The sequence below is a fragment of the Sinocyclocheilus anshuiensis genome, unplaced genomic scaffold, assembly GCF_001515605.1.
Source record: "Sinocyclocheilus anshuiensis isolate Anshui unplaced genomic scaffold, SAMN03320099.WGS_v1.1 scaffold659, whole genome shotgun sequence".
Taxonomy (NCBI): Eukaryota; Metazoa; Chordata; class Actinopteri; order Cypriniformes; family Cyprinidae; genus Sinocyclocheilus; species Sinocyclocheilus anshuiensis.
The window spans coordinates 1,571,540-1,591,160 of NW_015549698.1; the positions used below are offsets into that span (position 1 = coordinate 1,571,540).

A 19,621-nucleotide genomic window follows, 5' to 3' on the forward strand; every position below is an offset into this window, starting at 1 on the left:
GTGGGTGTGTGTGTGTGTGTGTGTGTGTGTGTGTGTGTGTGTGTGAGAGAGGTGAGTTGATCCAGTAGCTCGGGCCGTCTACCCTCAAGGATAATACACACAGATTCCCCTCCAACAAGCCTCATGAAACACAATCTGTGCTCCATCTCAGTCAGAGTCAGGCTGTTCAGAAAGTGTGTGTGCATTATATTGAAATGCAATCTGTCCTCCTGCAGCCCTACAGCAGTGTGCCCACGGTTACACCGCGCTGTAATTTTAAGCAGGATAGAGTCGTTCTGTTTGATTGTTTTCCTCACACACTGCACTGATTAGCATGCAAAGGGGTCATGGGATATTGAATAATCACACTGGTTTTTAATTTTAGTTGTTATACACGCCAGAGGCAAGTTCAAAGCACATTTAGGTTGCACACATTCCCTTGGTTGTGCATGAAACATGACAATGAGTTATCCCAGAGTCTGTGTGTTCCTACTGATTTTATCAGTGCTTAGTGCATTTGATATGGTTATAATATTGCAAAACATATTCAGATGGTGAAGTCTGTGATTCAGTCTTATTGGAACAGGAATTCTTAGAATTTTTCATGTGAAATTTGTAATGTGAATTTTGTTTTTTTTATATTTTATTTAGGATGAAGTCAAGTAGCATCGAAAGAGATGAGTTTTCAGCTTTTGTTTGAAAATTGTCAGGGATTCAGCATTCCGGATAGGGGTGGGAAGATCATTCCACCAGCCAGGAATGGTGAACAAGAATGTTCTGGAAAGTGATTTTGAGCCTTTCTGTGATGGTACCACGAGGCGTCGCTCACTAGCGAATCTCAGACTTCTGGAGGGGATGTAGATTCCTAATAGTGAGTGGAGGTAGGTGGGTACTGAGCCTGTGGCTGTTCTATATGCAAGAATCAATGTCTTGAACTTGATGTGAGCCGCAACCGGTAGCCAGTGCAAGGAGATAAATAGAGGTGTAACATGGGCTCTTTTGGGCTCATTGAAGACTAGTAATTTTTATGCCAGGAATAATTACGCCTTGGCAGGAACAACAAACGTGATGGGGGTTGGTCGGTCTTGGTGGAGCAGATAACCATGGCAGGCTGTGGTGAAACCAGCAGGGTAGAATACCCTGATGGTGGGACTGAGATGCTGGAGAACCAGGCAGAGCCAGAGGAGTGGGTTTAGGTGGAGATGCAAGGAAGCTTGAGGTGGAGCTGGGGGCCAAAAAGACTGTGGCAGAGCCAGCTGGGAGCAAGGACGAAAAAGAAGCCAGAGGGAAAGAGAAGCCCAGTGGAGCCAAAGGGATATAGAGCCGAGGTACAGCAAAAGTCCATGGCAAAGTCAATGTGATGATTGACAGAGCCGGAGGGATGAGGAACCCGGTGGAATTAGAAGGCTGACAGACCAGAGGAACCGAGGGAACAACGAACCAAGGTGGAGCTGAAAAGTCAAAGGACCGCGGTGGATCTGAGGACCAGGGCAAAGCTTGTGATTCTGAGGTGGAGCTGGGGAACTGGACGGAACCAGCAGGGGAGGATGGGCCACCAGAAACAAGGGTGCTTGGAGGTTGGGTGGGACCAATAAGCTGGAGGGAACTGACCAAGCAGGAAGGAATTTGAGGGTGGGCACAAGGGTGGAGACTGGTTGTGTGGCAAACAGGTCAATCAGAAATTCCTCCAACGCTAGTTTCAAGACAGACATGGCAACAGGCTCGCTCTGGCTCCAGAATGGAAATGGTGGCAAGGTCTAGCTCAAAGTCAAACAATTCAGGGGCCTCTGGCTCAGGGTTTGTGGCAGGCTTTGGCTTCGGCTCAGGGTCAGGTACAGGAGTTGGTCCTCGAGGTGGAGAGGGACTGCTCCTAGATCCATAAGTATTTGTGGGTTGGTTATTCTGTAACAGTGTAACAGGAAGGGAGAGAGTAGATGCTTGGATCAACTTGCAGCAGCAGTAGTAGTTAATTTACAAAAACAAAGAGCTTGGTAATGCGGGATACTAAGAACACCATTAACAGCAACAATAACCAACAAACTACATACAACACAGGAAAATATATACATGGAAAACTAACAACCAAAGAAGACCTAAGTGAAGAACATGATCAGTTACACTGGAAACTAACTAGGTCATGATCAAAAACCAAGGCAACTAATGAAACACGAACTGAACACAGGAAACACAGAGACCAAAGGAAGAAGAAATACCTAGCATAAACAGTGTTGCAGTTGAAAGAAAAATTACAGCACTGTGGGTTGTGTCCGGAGGAAAATGGGCAAGTTTTAATTCCGTTTGGGTAGATTTTGAGTGGGATTTGGGCTAGAAAGTTTCATGGGACCTGGCAACCCTGAATATAATGTGACACTGATTGGCTGCTTAATTATTATCAAGTATTGTTAGATCTTTTGTTAGTCCTTTCAGATACATTCAAACTTGAAAACAGTTATTTGAAATTGTAATAATATTGCACAATATTACCATTTTTACTGTATTTTCATCAAATAAATGGAGTCTTACAAGTTAGAGAGCAGAAAGGAAAGCATTGAGGGAAGAAGGAATGGTAAAGGATCTCAAGACGGGAATTGAACTCGGGTCACCATGAGCACAGTTGAGCTATACTGTATGTCGGCACACTAACCACGAGGCTATTGGCACCAACACCTTCAGAGACATTTAATACCAATGAGAACCATATTCCAAACGTTTCACTGGCAGTACTGGATATAAAGGAGATCAAACAAAATATAACTTACTATCTCTCTAGATGTAACATCTTCATGTCTAGTTGTGTTTCTCTATGTCTCTGTGTAGCATGTCAGTGTCACACTAACGGATCGCTCTCAGAGTTGTGCCATCAGGAGACCGGACAGTGCCAGTGTCGACAACATGTTGATGGACGTCAGTGTGACGAGTGTATGGTGAGTATGCATAACACCAAATGCAGTCATTTCTGTCATTGGGTTAGATTGAAATGGCCATGTTAATTACACATTTAATTTCATTTTCTTTTTTTAAATATTTTCCTATTTTATCTCTGCCTCTTCATAAACCCGTGAATGTGTGTGTTCAGCCGAATTGTTGGTGGAACAGTGAGGCTCAGTTGTTTAGGCCGTGTCAGTGCAGCGCTCGGGTCTCTGTGTCCCAGCGCTGTGACTCTGAGGGCAGGTGCATCTGTCGGGCCGGATACGTAGGCCGCAGGTGTGACCTCATGCGCCCGCCTCACGCCCGCAGGGAGACCCGGCGACCCGTCCAACAGGTTCCCATCTAACACATCCAGAGATGGGAAAGCAGAGGGGGCTGCCCTCGAGGGGCGTATCACCCCGGCACAGGGGTAAACGCACGGCTTGATGGGTGCACAGGATCTGTGTGCATGTGTGTGACTTCCTGTGACAATCAACATCTAATATGAGTGTAACAAGTGTAAGAGTGTTCAAAATAATACACATTATACACACAACATTATAACTTGTTTTTTGTTGTTGTTCTTTTTCTTTTTACTTCTGCTCAAATCAGCTGTTTTTGAATTTTGCCTGTTTTATTTAGATTAACTTCACCATTGATGCAGTTCACTCCTCTTTACAGTTTACCAGCCGGGGCTATTATATCTATATCTATTAAAATATTTTTTGTCAATTGAAATAAAGCTAAAATTAAATGTTAAAATTAGATCTTTAAATGAAAATTTAACTAACTGAAACATTATTTTTGTAACTGGAAATACATGTTATGAACTGGATATAAATATAAGCTAAAACTGAAATAGAAATATAATAATACCTAAATAGTAATATAAAAAAACTAACTAACTACCTATATACAGGTGCATCTCAATAAATTAGAATGTCATGGAAAAGTTCATTTATTTCAGTAATTCAACTCAAATTGTGAAACTCGTGTATTAAATAAATTCAATGCACACAGACTGAAGTAATTTAAGTCTTTGGTTCTTTTAATTACATAACAAAATTACAAAAAAAATAACTAAAACGAAAGCTGAAAATATAAAAGCTAATTGAAAATATTAATAAAAACTATAATAGTATATACATAGGTCCTTATTGCAGTTTAGTAGTTGCAAATTTTAGTTTTGTTACTTTGCTAAATTGTTTATATTTTATTTCTGTTATATAAATTATGTGACCCTGGAGCACAAAAGCAGTCATAAGTAGCACAGGTATATTTGTAGCAATAGTCAACAATACATTGTATGGGTCAAAATTATTGATTTTTCTTTTATGCCAAAAAGGCATTAAATTTCCTACCGTAAATATATCAAAACTGAATTTTTGATTAGTAATATGCATTGCTAAGAACTTCATTTGGATAACTTTAAAGATGATTTTCTCAATATTTTGCACCCTCAGATTCCAGATTTTCAAATAGTTGCATCTCAGCCAAATATTGTCCTATCCTAACAAACCATACATCAATGGAAATATTATTTATTCAGCTTTCAGATGATGCATAAATCTCAATTTCAAAAAATTGACACTTAAGACTGGTTTTGTGGTCCCGGGTCACATATATTCTCTGTAATATAACATTAATGTATGTTATAATGTATGATGCTGCTTTTAATTATAGTTTATAGTAACAATAATGCGGTACTGAGGACATCATGCATTCTAGGTCCTCACATGCACACTAAACAAAAAAGGTTTAGAATTATTACGCTTGGTCTGTTTCACTGCCTCTGCATAAACACGTATTTTTGCACAAAACCTGTGTGAACATTTTCATTTACAAACTGTAATCAACAAGTTCACACTTTTATTCTACATGTAGAATGTGCTTGACTTGCTGACGTGTGAATCGAAGTGTTTTTTTTATAAATATGATTATTATTATTAGAAACTGGGTTGCTAAGTGACCTTGCAATATGTCTTTCTTATTTCACAGCAACATCATGAGCGCGTCAGAGCCTGATCTGGGCTTCTTCATAAAGATGTTTATTGTGTTTCATCAGGTTTCCATAATGGCACACTTTGCTTTAAAGGGCTCATGCATTGCATTCACAATGTTTCTAATGTTCCTGGAGGTGAACTTATAATGCTGGTAGGATTTTTACATCAAAAGCAGTCATAATTGGAAATAAATGGTTTAAGTTTAGGGGTTGTATAAGGGTTGTAGATTAAATGCCCACTGCTAAATGCCCATTGGTAACATCTTTGCATATGGAATAACTGTTATGAACTAGAGTTCAGAAAAATGTACAGTAATTTTTTATATTACAGTCACATCTTACATGTCAAAAGATCAGTAAAATTTAGATTTCTCAATTTATTGCTTTAACTGAAGATCAAGAACAAATGCATGTGCAATTGTGTTTGTGCATTAGTTTTGCATGATAAACATTTCTGCATGCTTAAGTACACAACTTGTGTACAGTTATTAGTGAATGAGACCCAAAATATATATATACAGTACATAATTCAAAAAGACAGCCTTTGGCTTTAAGACAGATGAAACATAATGTGTGCAGTCTGCTTTGGCCTTTAATTATACATTTACATGTAACATTAGTTAAGTAGTGCTTAAGAGAGTTAATCACTGTCATGCGCAGAAAGCAACTGTCAAATGCTGTGCTTCTTAATGTTGTAGTCTTTTCTTAGTCTTTAAAAAGCGCCAGGCACGGTTATGAGTTCTCTTGGAGGAGAGTTTTGTCACTTTGGCTCACAGCTTTGCATGACGGGATGTGTGTGTGTGTGTGTGTGTGTGTGTGTGTGTGTGTGTGTCTTCATTTATCTGGCATCCATGGGGTGCCACTGACAGTTTGTGCCAGGGCCGCTTCTCGTTGGTTGCTACGGTGACAGCGCTCCTGTTCCTAGCAGACAGATGGCTGTCAATCACCCACAGCAATGGCTGCCAAAGTGACTTGACATCCACATGGCGCATGAAGATTTATCATCACTGCATGATCAGTTTTGATCATTAACATGACATTGTTGGCAGTTTACCTCTCAAAATGTCTTTTTGTAAAAAGGGGACAGAGTACAGACTGGAGACAGAGGCACAGTCTTGTGGTTTGGTTTGATCTGTAACATCTGCATGGCTGTTCAGTGCTGTGATCTGGGCTGTGTTTATGAAGGTCTTTGAGTCACTAAACGAGACTGAAGGAGGTTTTACATAAATGCACAAGATATTGTACTGTTTGCATGACTAAACAAGGCACATTCCACGAGTAGGTGCAAAAGAATGAGCTTGATGCTCTATAAAGTGATTTTTTTTGTTATTTTTCGAAAGGTTAAACGCCACCTACACATGAAAAACATCTGTTCTTGTCAGCAGGTTAAACTAAATATTATATGAGAGGTTTTGTTTTATTTTCCATTTCTAGAAACCTGATGGCAGCATTTATGGCACATTTAGAAATCCACTTTTAAAGAGTTTTAATTCCCAGTTGGTCTGATTTCATTTTGTAGCAGTAATAATTAAATAAATGTACACAACTTAAACAAAATAATTCTGTTTGTTTGTTTATTATCTTATTAGTTTTATTTATTTATTATTTTTTTAATGCACATGCAATGGATAAATCAGCAATCCCCAACATTAAATTAATTTAGCCTAAATTAATACTGGGGATTTCCAGTCTGGAGCCAGTGGTGGTTTGTAGTTGTTAGTATATTCATTTAACTATAATACATTTGATTCTTATAACAGATTGAGGGTTTAATGGTTGAACCACAATCTGTGGAGATTCAATTGATGCATCTGGGTTCTCCAACATCTGTAATAGTTCTCGCTCTAAAAATATGGGATCTGTGTCTTCATTGCTTTCTAAAACTACTTGCACCTTATTTGTGGAAACTGCCACACAGCATAGTCTAGCCATCACTCTGAGAATCGCCTTATTTGTCCCTCCTCACTGTCTCCTCTCTGTCTCTCCAGTCTGGCTTACACATGCAGGGCGCTCAAGGCTGCGTCCCATGCCATTGCAATTCATTCGGATCGAAGTCGTTTGATTGTGACGAGAGCGGTCAGTGTCGCTGTCAGCCTGGTGTGACGGGACAGAAGTGTGACCGCTGCGCTCCCGGACACTTCAGCTTTCAGGAAGGCGGCTGCACACGTAAGAATTCACCTCCGAAGCCTTTGTGCCTCTGTAATTAATTCCAGATCCACCCGTGCATTTGGATTTTTATTTGTACAAAATTCAGTATTTGTACTGAATAAAAGTAATTCCATAGGATAGGAAAAGCTTTAAAGGTACAGATCACTAAAGAGTCAACTTTCTGACTTTTTAAAGTCCTCCTCATTTCATTTCAAGCCATATACTGTTGTTGTTTTTTTCCTGTGCATTTTGCAAAAGTCAGTCTAAACTCTTCTTTAATTTACAGTAATGTCACAAGTGTGTCATGTTTATTTGTTTATTTGATAGGGGCAACGCAGGTTAGTAAACATTAGTATAACATGAATGTTGTTTATTTATTTTTATTCATTTATTTAATTATTTGTTTGTTTTATTAATTTTTATTTATTATTTTATTATAATTGTTTTAAATGCACCAGGATGAGTAATGGCAATTTAGTCTAAATTAATGTTGGGGATTGCTACTTTGGAACCAGTGGTGGTTTGTAGTTATTAATAATTTAATTTGATATATTATATTAGCAGCATTTCTAATTTACATCCATATGTCCCTATATCTTAAACTGTCCTCTGATTTACCACATACAAGATACCACATGTATCCTTATCAAATGACCTGAGCCTCTATCCACATTCATTTTATAGCGCTTATGCTCTTTCTGTTTTAAAAGACACTTAATAATATTCTGCAACATTATTGAACTGCGGTGACACTATCGGATTGTTTGAACTGAATCAAGCTGAGTAATGACACTATTGTCTTCTGTAGAGCTGCTTTACAGCTGAAATTGAACTCACTACTGTAAATGAAGCATAACAGATGTAAGTGAAACATGGAACTGCTTGATCTATGGAAGAGCAAAAGGTTGTGCGCCAACCGATCAGATATCAGGCAATGGCTTTTAGATTCCAGCTCAGTTCCTGAATGTGGATGTCAACAAGCCTGACCTGTAAGCGCTACAGTTTTCATCTGCGGTGTTCATTTCATTAAGAATAATGTAATTCTCTGTCGGGATGGTGTGTAAATTTGCCCTTCTCCTTCCAGCCGGAGCGTCTTCTGTCACGCTATCACACTGATATTACCACAACAGAGAGGAGAGACGGCGCTGACATTTAGAACAGGTGCTCAGCTGCACTCCGCAATTAACCTGCTCTCTGTTTCTGTCTGTCTCGCAGCGTGCCAGTGTGCCCATGTAGGAAATAACTGTGATGCTAACACAGGTCAGTGTATCTGTCCGCCCAACACCGTGGGAGAGAGATGTGACAAATGTGCGCCCAACCACTGGGGTCACTACATCAGCAGCGGCTGTAAGGTATGGCTTATTCTCCTCTCCTCCCGCCATCACGGCTTCACTCTGTCTGCTCTGCCTGTGTATATTTATCTTCTTCTGAAACATCATTATTATTCATCCTCTGTAAAGTCATGTCGAGGTGAATCTTTGAGTTAATGTCGCAGAGCAGCAGAGAATGGAAGGTGACCGTGGAAATCAGCACAGCATCTTTATTGCCAAGTTACCATCTGAATTCAGCTGAATCCATGGAACTATTCAAACATATACACAAACATATAATGCGATGTTAAATCATTTACAGTTTTTCACCATACATTATATGGTAAGGTAACTTACAGTTAACAGGTTTTTACTGTTGCATGCGTCAGTACACTGAATTAACTGTATTTATGTGGTATCATATAATAAACTGACTGCTTAGGTGCTGATTACCAGTATGTTTGTTTTTTTTTAAGTCCCAGATCACCCCTCTGAGACCTATAATATCTGCAAATGTGACTTTTCGGTGAAAGTGTTATTGAATGTGATTCATAAGCATCGTTTACCATTGCATATTATCCAATGGCACATACGTCACACAGGTTAACATCTTCTCCTTACATAAAGCAATCTCTGGTAAAACTTTACATCTTACCAAAAGGTTGGTAGCCATATAAACTTTATTGTCCCTGTGGCATACAGAGTTTGTAAGGAAGAACAAGAAGTATCATCTAATATAACAATAGTATCAGATGTTGTGTTTCTGAAAAAAATTATATCTAACAGAAGCATATAATATCTAACAAAGCAACCAGGCCCAAAACAGAGCCTTGAGGTACCCCGCAGGTAAAAGGTGTAGAGAAAAAAAATAGTTATTCCCAATCTCATTGGAAAAAGCTCATGCCTTAAGGCAGGACGGGAAGCAGCCAAGGGCAGTGCTGAGAACTGCATTTTACTCTGACTGATTTTCTATTGAGTGGGCAAATGGTGCTCAGCCTTGCCAGCCCTGATCTGACTTTAAAAAACTTAATGGTTCTGAATGGATCCTTCATTTTTAGAAGTGTTCAGTCACATGTAGGGAAAGTGAATGCCATTTTATGTAAATGTTATGTTATGCATAACATGAATAATATGAATAATATGATAATATGAATTGTTTATGTGTAATTTTCTCTTCTCTGTAGCTGTGCGGCTGTAACGCATTGGGGTCTGTGGCACAGCAGTGTAATGTGAACACTGGCTGCTGTATGTGCCATGAGCAGTTCAGGGGCGAGAAATGTGATGAGTGTAAGCTGGGTTACAGAGACTTCCCACAATGCATTTCCTGCCAGTGCTCAGTAGCAGGCTCGTCACTGGACACCTGCGATGCAGAGTCTGGGCTCTGCGCGTGTGCAGACAGAAGTGGGCAGTGCTCTTGCAAGGTAATGTCCTAGAGCTCGAAACCCATCTTTGATTCAACCAATATAGCCACTGATCTACTAATAGTGTTGTACAGTAACTTGTGATCAAAGGGATTTTTCATCAGAACTGTCATATCATAATTATTAGGATTATTAGGGGTATAGAAATGCACTGACAATTAATTACTGTATAATGCTCCAATCTGGTAAAACTGCTGTTTCCACATTGTAAGAAATTATAGTCTGCCTCGACCAAACTTCCACTCCAAATTAAACTATTCTCCTTTCTCTACAAAGAGCTTAATTATCATAGAGATAATTCTTTCCAATCTCAATAATATGTAAATAGTATCTCCTGAACGTTACTTCGTCACCTATAGCGTGGGAGTGGCAGTAGGCCATCAAGAACCATCTGCTGACCAAAAGGGTACTTGAATATAATTGCTAGGGATTCTAGATAATCCTATCACCTGAACATTTGGTTGTTTCCACCTGAAAGACTATCAAAGACATGGGAACGGAAGGCTATCACTTTCATTGTTATCCGCAATTTACATTTAAGACGAAACTTAATTTACATGCGGGAAGATGAACGTAATAGAGTATAAAATGTTTGAGCTTAGGATGTTCGTGGTTCATTCTGACTCCGTTGAACCCAAGGTACTACATGTACTTTGTCACTGATATGCTGCAATAAACATCTTCATCGAGATCTTCATCGTCCTCATCATTTTTCTTACATTGGCGAGCCACCCAGCGCAGGAGTTTCCAAAAAGCAGGAAAAAAGGTTGTATTAGATCTGTTGTGTCTGAAGTTGTAAGTTTCTAACATAGTTGAAACTGACTGTGAAGATGTTGTAATTCTGACTGAATTCTAAAGTAACTGAACTGATCCGACGTGGTGTGATCACAGAATTATTTCATGATAGTTGTGTTATAGTATAGTGAGTCCGACGTACCGTGACTCTTAAGTTTAAAGCAGTAACCCGAAGCAGTGTGGTTTTTGCCCGACGTACTGTGGCACTGTTTTGATTGGTCTCTTATAATTTTGTTAAGATTCTAAAGTAATTGAATCAGCCCGACGTAGTGTGGTAGCAGAGTTGTATTAGACCTATTGTTTCTAAAGTAACTGAAACAGAGTTGTACGTTTCTAAAGTAATTGAAACGGAGTGAGTTGTGATAATTCTGATGAAATTCTAAAATGAATTGACCCGACGCAGTGTGGTCACAGAATTATTTCATAATTATGGTGTTTTTGTGTTAATTTGCCCGACGTACTGTGGCTAAGTAAACTGTTTTAAAAATATAACATAAAACCCGAAGTAGTGTGGTTGTGTCCGACGTACTGTGACAGTGTTACATTTTTACCGGTTTAGTGTAGTGAAGTGTAAGGCCCGACAGAGTGTGGCTGTAAAGTCTTATTACAGCAGTGGGTTCTTTTGAGCCTGATAACATGGATCCTGTAGAGTTTTTGTCAAAACTGGAGAAGGTAGTGTAGGTTTATAGTGTGTCAGACGAAGATGCTTCTAGACTTCTTATGATTTGCATACCACGCTCATTAACCAGTGCTCTCTCACAGGAAGTTCGTGACAAAAGAGCAGACAAAGGTGCAAGGAGAGAAGCTGTACTTAGACTTGCTGGGATTAATTTGGTTAACTTGAGAAAGATAACTGAGGTGACAATGGAAATTGGAGAACACCCTCTAGCATTTGCATCCAGGTTGTGGGAAATGTTTAGCTGTTACAGTGGTTTGCCCAATGCAACTAAACAAAATCTAATGTTTAAGTCTGCATTAATTGCACAAAGTAGTTCACACATGCGAGAAGCCATTGCTCTGCATGTAGATGTAAATACACCATACGAGCAAATCATTTCCAAAATGAAACAGCATTTCAATGCAAAAAGTCACACGAAAGCTGCAGAATCTAGACATCCAGTTGCTGCGGTACTACATGTACTTTGTCACTGATATGCTGCAATAAACATTTTCATCGAGATGTTCATCATCCTCATCATTTTTCTTACAACATGACAGCTGTAAGAGAAGCTGCCCTGGGCTGCATTTCCCAAAAGCATTGTAAACCTAAGTAGATCATGAAGATCACTGATGCTGATGGTTTATATCATTTGCTTAGGCTTACAATTTTTTTGGTAAATGCAGCCCCCAGCACACAACACTAATGTGAATGCCTGTGTGTTCAGGCCAATGTGGAGGGAGTGAAGTGTGACCGCTGTAAGATGGGTTCTTTCGGCCTCAGTCACAGGAATCCACTGGGCTGCAGTAGTGCTACTGCTTCGGCTTGAGCAGCTCATGTATGGAGGCCACGAGACTCATCCGTATGAGGGTGAGTAAACACACAAGTCATATGATGGCACTTTTTCATCAATAAGATTCAACATTTTGTTTTGTTACTTTCTAAAGCAACTGTTTTACATCAGTTTTAAACACTTTCTGAAATATCTTGAACTGATAGTGGATTTATTGAAGAAAACTTAAATTTTACTTTACTTTACATTCTAAATTATTTCCTTTATATTTAATTACTGAACTGAATGTGATTCTTAAGCATTGTTTGCCTTTACATTTTATCCTATGGCACATATGACACACAAGTTAACATCTCTTCCTCACATGAAGCAGTTTCTGGTAAAACTTTGCTTACAAAAAGGTTGATGGCTATTTCACTTTTAATGTCTCTGTGGCAAACAGAGTTTGTAAAGGAGAACTCAGTTTTAGTAGAAGCTGAATATTGTCTAAAAATAGTATGAGATGTTGTTTCTAAAAATTTATACTGAATATAGGAATATATAAAATGAATATATATATATATATATATATATATATATATATATAAAATGAATATATATATAATTAAACCGGGCCCAAAACGGAGCCTTGAGATACCCCGCAAGTGATAGGTGCAGAGGAAGAAGAGTAGTTCTTAATTTTCGCTTCAAATTTAATTACTCAACACTCAATATTGTTTCTCATTTGAACAACGCCATTAACCCTTTGTAAGGTTTCATTTTTGGTTGAACTAACCCTTTAATGACGCCATTGTTTACAATACAACCGGAGCACATTCCGCTGAGGTGAGGGGTGGGACATTTAGACGTGCACTAGAGGCGGTTTAGCCAATCACAACACACTGGGCTAGCTAACCAATCAGAGCCCATCGCCTATTGGAAGTTTTAAATAATTACAAACCATTTCTATTGTTATTTTACAGGATTATGAGTGCTTATGATTGTTAACCAAAAGATATGTTTTAATTATTATTTGCTTTATATGTTGGTTGTGACGGTGTGGATGAGATGAGGACACAGGTGTCTGTTTGTGTGTGTGTTTTGATGGCTTTCTTAATCATCTTGTCCCAAGGTGGGCTGAGATGCTCTGGTTACCAGGGAAACAGTAAATTTAATAAATATCAAGTGCTTCCTAGCTGTCATTCTCCCTCAACCATATTCACAACAGGACAGAATTAAGTGTGTAGGAGCAACGGAGAGAGACAAAGATAGAGAGAAAGCACTGACGCACAGAGCCCTTGTTTGTTTATAATAAGGGTTTCCTGCACGTTCACAAACTCGTCTTAATCCTCAGCGTCAGCGTGTCCATGGAGACAAACAGCAGAATATGGCTGAAGGACACTTTTCCAACATGATGAAATCGACAAACAAATTAAACAAAGGTTGCAGTCCAAAAGTTAATCTAAGTTTCGGAGAGGAGTTTGGAATCCTTTAGCTCATTTATGGGAAAACGAGAGATTTTTTCTAAGTCAGTGAGTCGTGAGATTGTGTGTTGATGTGAGGGTAGTTTAGCCGCCCTGTGGGGTTCCTCACACACACACACACACACACACACACACACACATTTACCAAAATATGCATCTTAATACACACACAAATAAATCCTCAAAGACACTGACACTGAAACAACACTATTACACTATTTTGTGTGGCAATTTCACCCTGCTTACTTAATAAATATCTCTGGAGCCCTAATGACAAAAAATGTGTTCATAATCTTTCTTTGAGATGTAATAACTTTCTCCACCTCTGAAATGTCTGCTGCGTGGGTGAGGACAAACATTAACCAATAATAATATCGCAACCCATTTCTCACAATCCAATCTACATTAGATCCCACTGAATATTCTGTTTCACTTGGAAATATTATTTAAGCAAAATTGTAAATGCCATTTGTTGACTTTGTAAGTTCAAAGTGCAGGTCTTATTTAAGTTAATTCTGCTGATTGATGTTGCTGAGCATTTATGAAGTCCTGTTCCCTTTTGCTGTCCTATAGCTGACTCTGATGCCAGAACAGACCGTTCTTCCTCTTGTGGACAAATCCAGTCGTCAGGAAATCACAGTGGGCGTGAGCTTTCAGCATCCTGACATCATCGCTAATGCTGATGTAGTCCAGCAGCATCTGAGTGAGCCGTACTACTGGAGACTGTCAAAACAGTTTAAACGCTCAATGGTCAGTCTGCCACCAACATCCTTATTTACATTATATACACACACATACATATATATATATTTCAATCATGACAACTCTCAGAAGATTTTAGCATGGTGATGGATATGCGATACGGTGCTCTGCTTTTGCGCACTGCAAAAATCTCGAGTGAATGCTAGCCAGCCATATAAATGCAAGGCAGTAAGCTCATTGGCTGCATATGCAACATGAACCAATCAGCTTGTGCCAAGTCCTTTAACTCTGAATATCATCAGTTACATTAACACCCATCAGCCTGCGCCATCTAGAGTTTCATGACTGAACTATCCATATATATAGTAATGCTAGAAAATAGATATGTCTCAAATTGTGGTAACATGGATTTTGTCGTCAGTATTTTTTTTTAATGCTTGTGAATTAAGTCTCTTCTGCTCACCAAGGCTACATTCATTTTATCAAAAATGCAGTAAAAACACGAATATTGTGAAATATTATTACAATTTAAAAAATGTCACTGTTTTCTGTGTGAATATGCTATAATGTAATTTATTGCTGTGATCAAAGCTGAATTTTCAGCACCATTACTGCAGTATTCAGTGTCACATGATCCTTCAGAAATCATTCTAATATGCTAATTTGCTGCATGTCAGGAGTGCTGCTGATCAAGAAACATTTCTGATTATTATCAATATTAAGGCAAGGCAAGTTTATTTATATAGCACATTTCATACACAATGGTAATTCAAAGTGCTTTACATAAAAGAAAATAAAAAAATAATCACACTGCCTTTGGGTCTCGCTCCCTGTTTGTGCCATCGATTAGTGTGACAATCAGTTTCAGCATGTTCCTCTACGCTTGGTATAAACGGTTGAGATTTACTAGATTCATGGGACTCACCGGCTGTATGCTGAGGGGGTCCGTGACAACGGTCTGCTGAGTGTTCTGCCTGTTTTGGAAGTCCAGCAAGATCTTAGAAAAATCAAAGAAAAGTACAGAAATAGGGAGCAAAGTTCAGAGCAGTAAGCAAGAACGTCCGAACGGTAACGAAGCCGGAAGCCGGAACAGTTAAAAACAACTGTTAAAAACAGTTGTGTTGCTGAATATTTTTGTGAAAACTGTGATACATTTTATTTTTTGAGGAATAGATAGTTCAAAAGTACAGCATTTTTCAGCATTGCTAAATAAAATAATTTCTAAAAAAAAAAAAAAAAACTGACGTGAAACTTTTGAAAACAAATGTACAGTCCAATTGTTTCAGTCATATTAAATAATATTTTTGAATTTCAAGGCCAGCTAATGAATATTACAACAAGACTCACCGTTCAGAGGTTGTTCTCTCAGATAACAGCCTATGGTGGGAAGCTGAAGTATGCCATCTATTACGAGGCTTGTGATGAGACGGGCCGCACCTTTTACGAGCCCCAGGTCATCATAAAGGGCGGCCCCAATAAGGACAAGGTCATGGTTCGCCACATGCCAGCGCTTCAGATTGGCCAGCTGACCCGTCACGAGATTGACATAACAGAGGTGAGCCAATCAGGGATGAGAGTCAGTGCTCAACCCCTCCCACTTACTGAAACACACAGCAGATCGCTTATACGAGACTGATGACAGTGTTTGCATGTGCAGGAGTCATTTAATCGATCTAATTTACAACAGTTACTTCAAGCATACACAAAAATTTTGATGTTTTACAGCATGAGTGGAAGCACAGTGATGACAGGCCGATGTCTCGTGAGGATTTCATGGACGTACTGTTTCATGTCGAATATATACTAATAAAGGCCTCACACGGCAGCGTCATGAGACACAGCAGGTAACTGATCTCAAGCAAGGTCCTTCTCATAAAAAAATTGTCTCGGTTACGGACGTAACCCTCGTTCCCTGATGGAGGGAATGGAGACGTTATGTCATGACGACATAGGGGGTTTACTTGAGAACCCCAATCCGCTCTGACTTTCAGAGAAAACGGCAATGAATTTTGGCTAGTAGATTTTGCATACCTGAGCCACTCCCCGTGCATACGGGTATAAATAGGCGACAGGTGCATCCACTCATCAGGTTTTATGCTGAGGAGCCGAGAATGTGTCCCTGGCAACCAGCGATGGTTCAAGGTTGTGGCATGGGGACATAACGTCTCCGTTCTCTCCATCAGGGAATGAGGGTTACGTACGTAACCGAAACATTCCCTATCTGTCGGTCACTACGAGTTATGTCATGACGACATAGGGGGTCCATGGAAAGCGCCACAACCTGAATCCCGTCACAACCCTGTAGCGCTGCAAATGTTGAAAAGCAGCCACGTGTCAGACAAATGCTATGCAAAGGTCATAACATTCCCAACGCCCCAGCCCAAATTGCTGACCTTGGCACCCGCAGGGACCAAAAGGTGAGTGCATCGCTGCTGGAGATAGCCAAGCCGCTGTTCCTATGACAGAATTTTTTTTCTTAAAAGAAGGGATTTCGACCTTCATGAAAGGTGCTTCACGCCTTTCCTGTTTGTTGTTTACAGCTTGGCAGTAATGAAGAGGAAGCGAGCCTTCCGGAGAAGGGCACTACGGAGACCACATCCTGCCCGTAGGGAGGTATCATGTGGAGACAATGACACGAACTGACCCAGGCCTGGGGCAGTACTACATATGGAATGGATCTCTGAGGCAGGTCCTACCTAGGAGTAGGAAGGAACGGCTGCCAGCAGAGACTGACAGAGTGGTCTGTCAAAAGGAAGACATGGGTTCACAGAGAGGGAAACCTTACCATGGAAGAATACACATATTGGATCGTCCGCAGGGAATCAAGCCATATGGACACCTAGCCCAGTAAAGGGGCTGACCGGAAACCTGGCCTGGCCTGGCATCAGACTGCTCCGCTCCGGGAGTGCTGGAGGATACTCAACCAGGGTTCACCGTCCGGGGGAACTTACTGGAGGAGCAAAAAGCGCTCACATCCCCGGGTGAATGGGAATGGCACAGCAAGCGGAATGGCGCAGCAAGCTGGTTCTTCACGCTACTTACCTGTTACCCAACAAACGGGAAGAAACTGGCTCAACGCGGAGACTGAAAAATCTTGTGAAGTCGGTGTTGCCCAGCCCGCAGCTCTACAGATGTCTGCCAGAGAGGCGCCATACGCCAGCACATAGGAGGACGCAACTCTCCATGTGGAGTGAGCCCTCACCCCCAGTGGGCACTGCGCGCCTTGGGATTGGTAGGCCAAGGCGATGGCATCCACTATCCAGTGGGCCAACCTCTGCTTGGAGACAGCCTTCCCTTTCTGCTGACCTCCGTAGCAGACAAAGAGCTGCTCAGAGCTTCTGAAGCTCCTGGTGCGTTCCACGTATATGTGCAACGCTCTTACGGGACACGAACACAAGGCACTCTTCGCTCACCGCAAATGCTTGGAGGAAGTGAGCGCGGTCAGGAGCGCTGTCTTAGCAGAAAGGAACTTAAGCTCAACTGAGTCCAGCGGCTCAAAGGGAGCCCTCTGAAGGCCAGCCAGGACAGTAGAGAGATCCTAGGAGGGCACCAGGGGTGGCCTAGGAGGATTCAACCTTCTGGCACCCCTCAGGAACCTGACGATGAGATTGTGCTTTCCCAGGGACCAGCCATCCACTGCAATCTTGATGTGCTGCGATAGCAGCCACATTCACTTTCAAGGTGGAGGGTGACAGTCTATGCTCCAACCTTTCTTGCAGGAAAGAAAGCACTACTCCAATTGTGCATCTTCGGGGGTCTTCTCGGCAAGAAGAGCACCAGTTCACAAACAGACTCCACTTCAGAGCATAGGCTTGCCTCGTCGAGGGAGCTCTAGCCTGAGTGATCGTGTTTACCACCGCCGGTGGGAGATCATTTAAGTCTGCCGCTCTGAAGTGGAGTCTGTTCGTGAACTGGTGTTCTTCTCGCCGAGAATACCCCCGAAGATGCACAATTGGAGTAGTGCTTTCTTTGGCTGCCATATGGTGCCGAGCCCCTGAGGAAGGACCTCCTTTCTGGATGTGCCAGGGAGGGGCTGTCGCGAAGACCATGAGTTCCGAAAACCAGGTCCGGGTGGGCCAGTAAGGCGCAACCAGCAAGACATGTTCCTCGTTCTCCCTGACCTTGCATAGTGTCTGTGCGAGAAGGCTCACTGTGGGAAACGCGTACCTGCGTAGAGCCAGCTGTGTGGCAGTGCATCTGTGCAGAGGGGGGCCTCGATCAGGGAGTAATACAGCTGGCAGTGGGAGGACTCTTGGGAAGCAAACAGGTCTACCTCTGCTTCCCCGAATCGACTCCAGATCAGCCGGATCGTCTCGGGATGGAGTCGCCATTCTCCGGGGAATGTGAGCAGTCGTGAGAGAGCGTCGGCTGCACGATTGAGCTTCCCCAGAATGTGGATGGCGCACAGCGACTTGAGCTGCGTCTGACTCAAGAGGAAGAGATGACGGGCGAGCTGTGACATGTTACGTGATCGAGACAGCCACAATGTGGTCCGTGCGGACCATTACGTGCTTGTCTTGCAGCAATGGCCGGAACTGCTGCAAAGTCAAATGCACTGCCAACAGCTCTAGGCAGTTGATGTGCCAAAGCAGTCGAGGCCCTGTCCAGAGCCCCGAGGCTGCCTGCCCATTGCATGCAGCACCCCAACCCATACTGGAGGCATCTGTCATGACAACGACATGCCAGGACACTTGTTCTAAGGGCACCCTGGCCCGTAGAAAGGCAAGGTCTGTCCAGGGGCTGAATAGGTGGCGACACTCTGGTGAGATGGTGCTGTGTGATGTGTGATCACCTGTGTAATGGTAACCAGTGCTGAAGTGGTCTCATATGAAGCAATCTGAGTGGCGTGACTGTGACTGCGGGTGCCATATGCCCCAGGAGCCTCTGAAAGTGTTTCAGAGATACCACGTTCCTGCCTCTGAAGGAACTCAGGCAGTTCAGCACTGACTGGGCGCGCTCGTTGGTGAGACGCGCTGTCATAGTCACAAAGTCTAACTCCATACCGAGAAAAGAGATCTTCTGCACGGGGGAGAGTTTGCTCTTTTCCCATTTGACCCGAAGCCCCAACTGGCTGAGGTGTCGGAGCACCAGGCCCTTGTGATCGCACAATTGCTCTCGGGCCATGATGAGCCAGTCCTCGAGGTAGTTGAGGATCCTTATGCCCACTTCCCATAACGGGGCAAGGGCGCCCTCTGCGACCTTCATAAAGACAAGGGGGGACAGGAACAGCCCAAAGGGTAGGACCCTGTACTGCCATGCCCGACCCTCGAACGCAAACCATAGGAATGGCCTGTGCGGAGGAAGAATCGAGACATGAAAGTAAGCGTCCTTCAGGTCGACCGCTGCAAACCAATCCTGGGGCTGGATGCATCTGATGATGCGCTTCTGCGTCAACATCTTGAACGGAAGCTTGTGAAGGGCCTGATTCAAGACTCGAAGATCC

At 41.8% G+C, this 19,621-nt stretch overlaps 1 protein-coding gene across 1 annotated transcript in view; it reads left to right on the forward strand.

The window, feature by feature from the left end:
* LOC107660539 (laminin subunit alpha-2-like) overlaps positions 1-19,621 on the forward strand; it is a 244,459-nt gene that overhangs the window by 147,991 nt on the left and 76,847 nt on the right. The window contains 9 exon segments of the mRNA XM_016449859.1: positions 2,797-2,903; positions 6,877-7,054; positions 8,252-8,388; positions 9,531-9,767; positions 11,948-12,026; positions 12,029-12,090; positions 14,050-14,226; positions 15,548-15,733; positions 15,904-16,022. Of these exon segments, the coding sequence (XP_016305345.1) occupies positions 2,797-2,903; positions 6,877-7,054; positions 8,252-8,388; positions 9,531-9,767; positions 11,948-12,026; positions 12,029-12,090; positions 14,050-14,226; positions 15,548-15,733; positions 15,904-16,022 (1,282 nt within the window).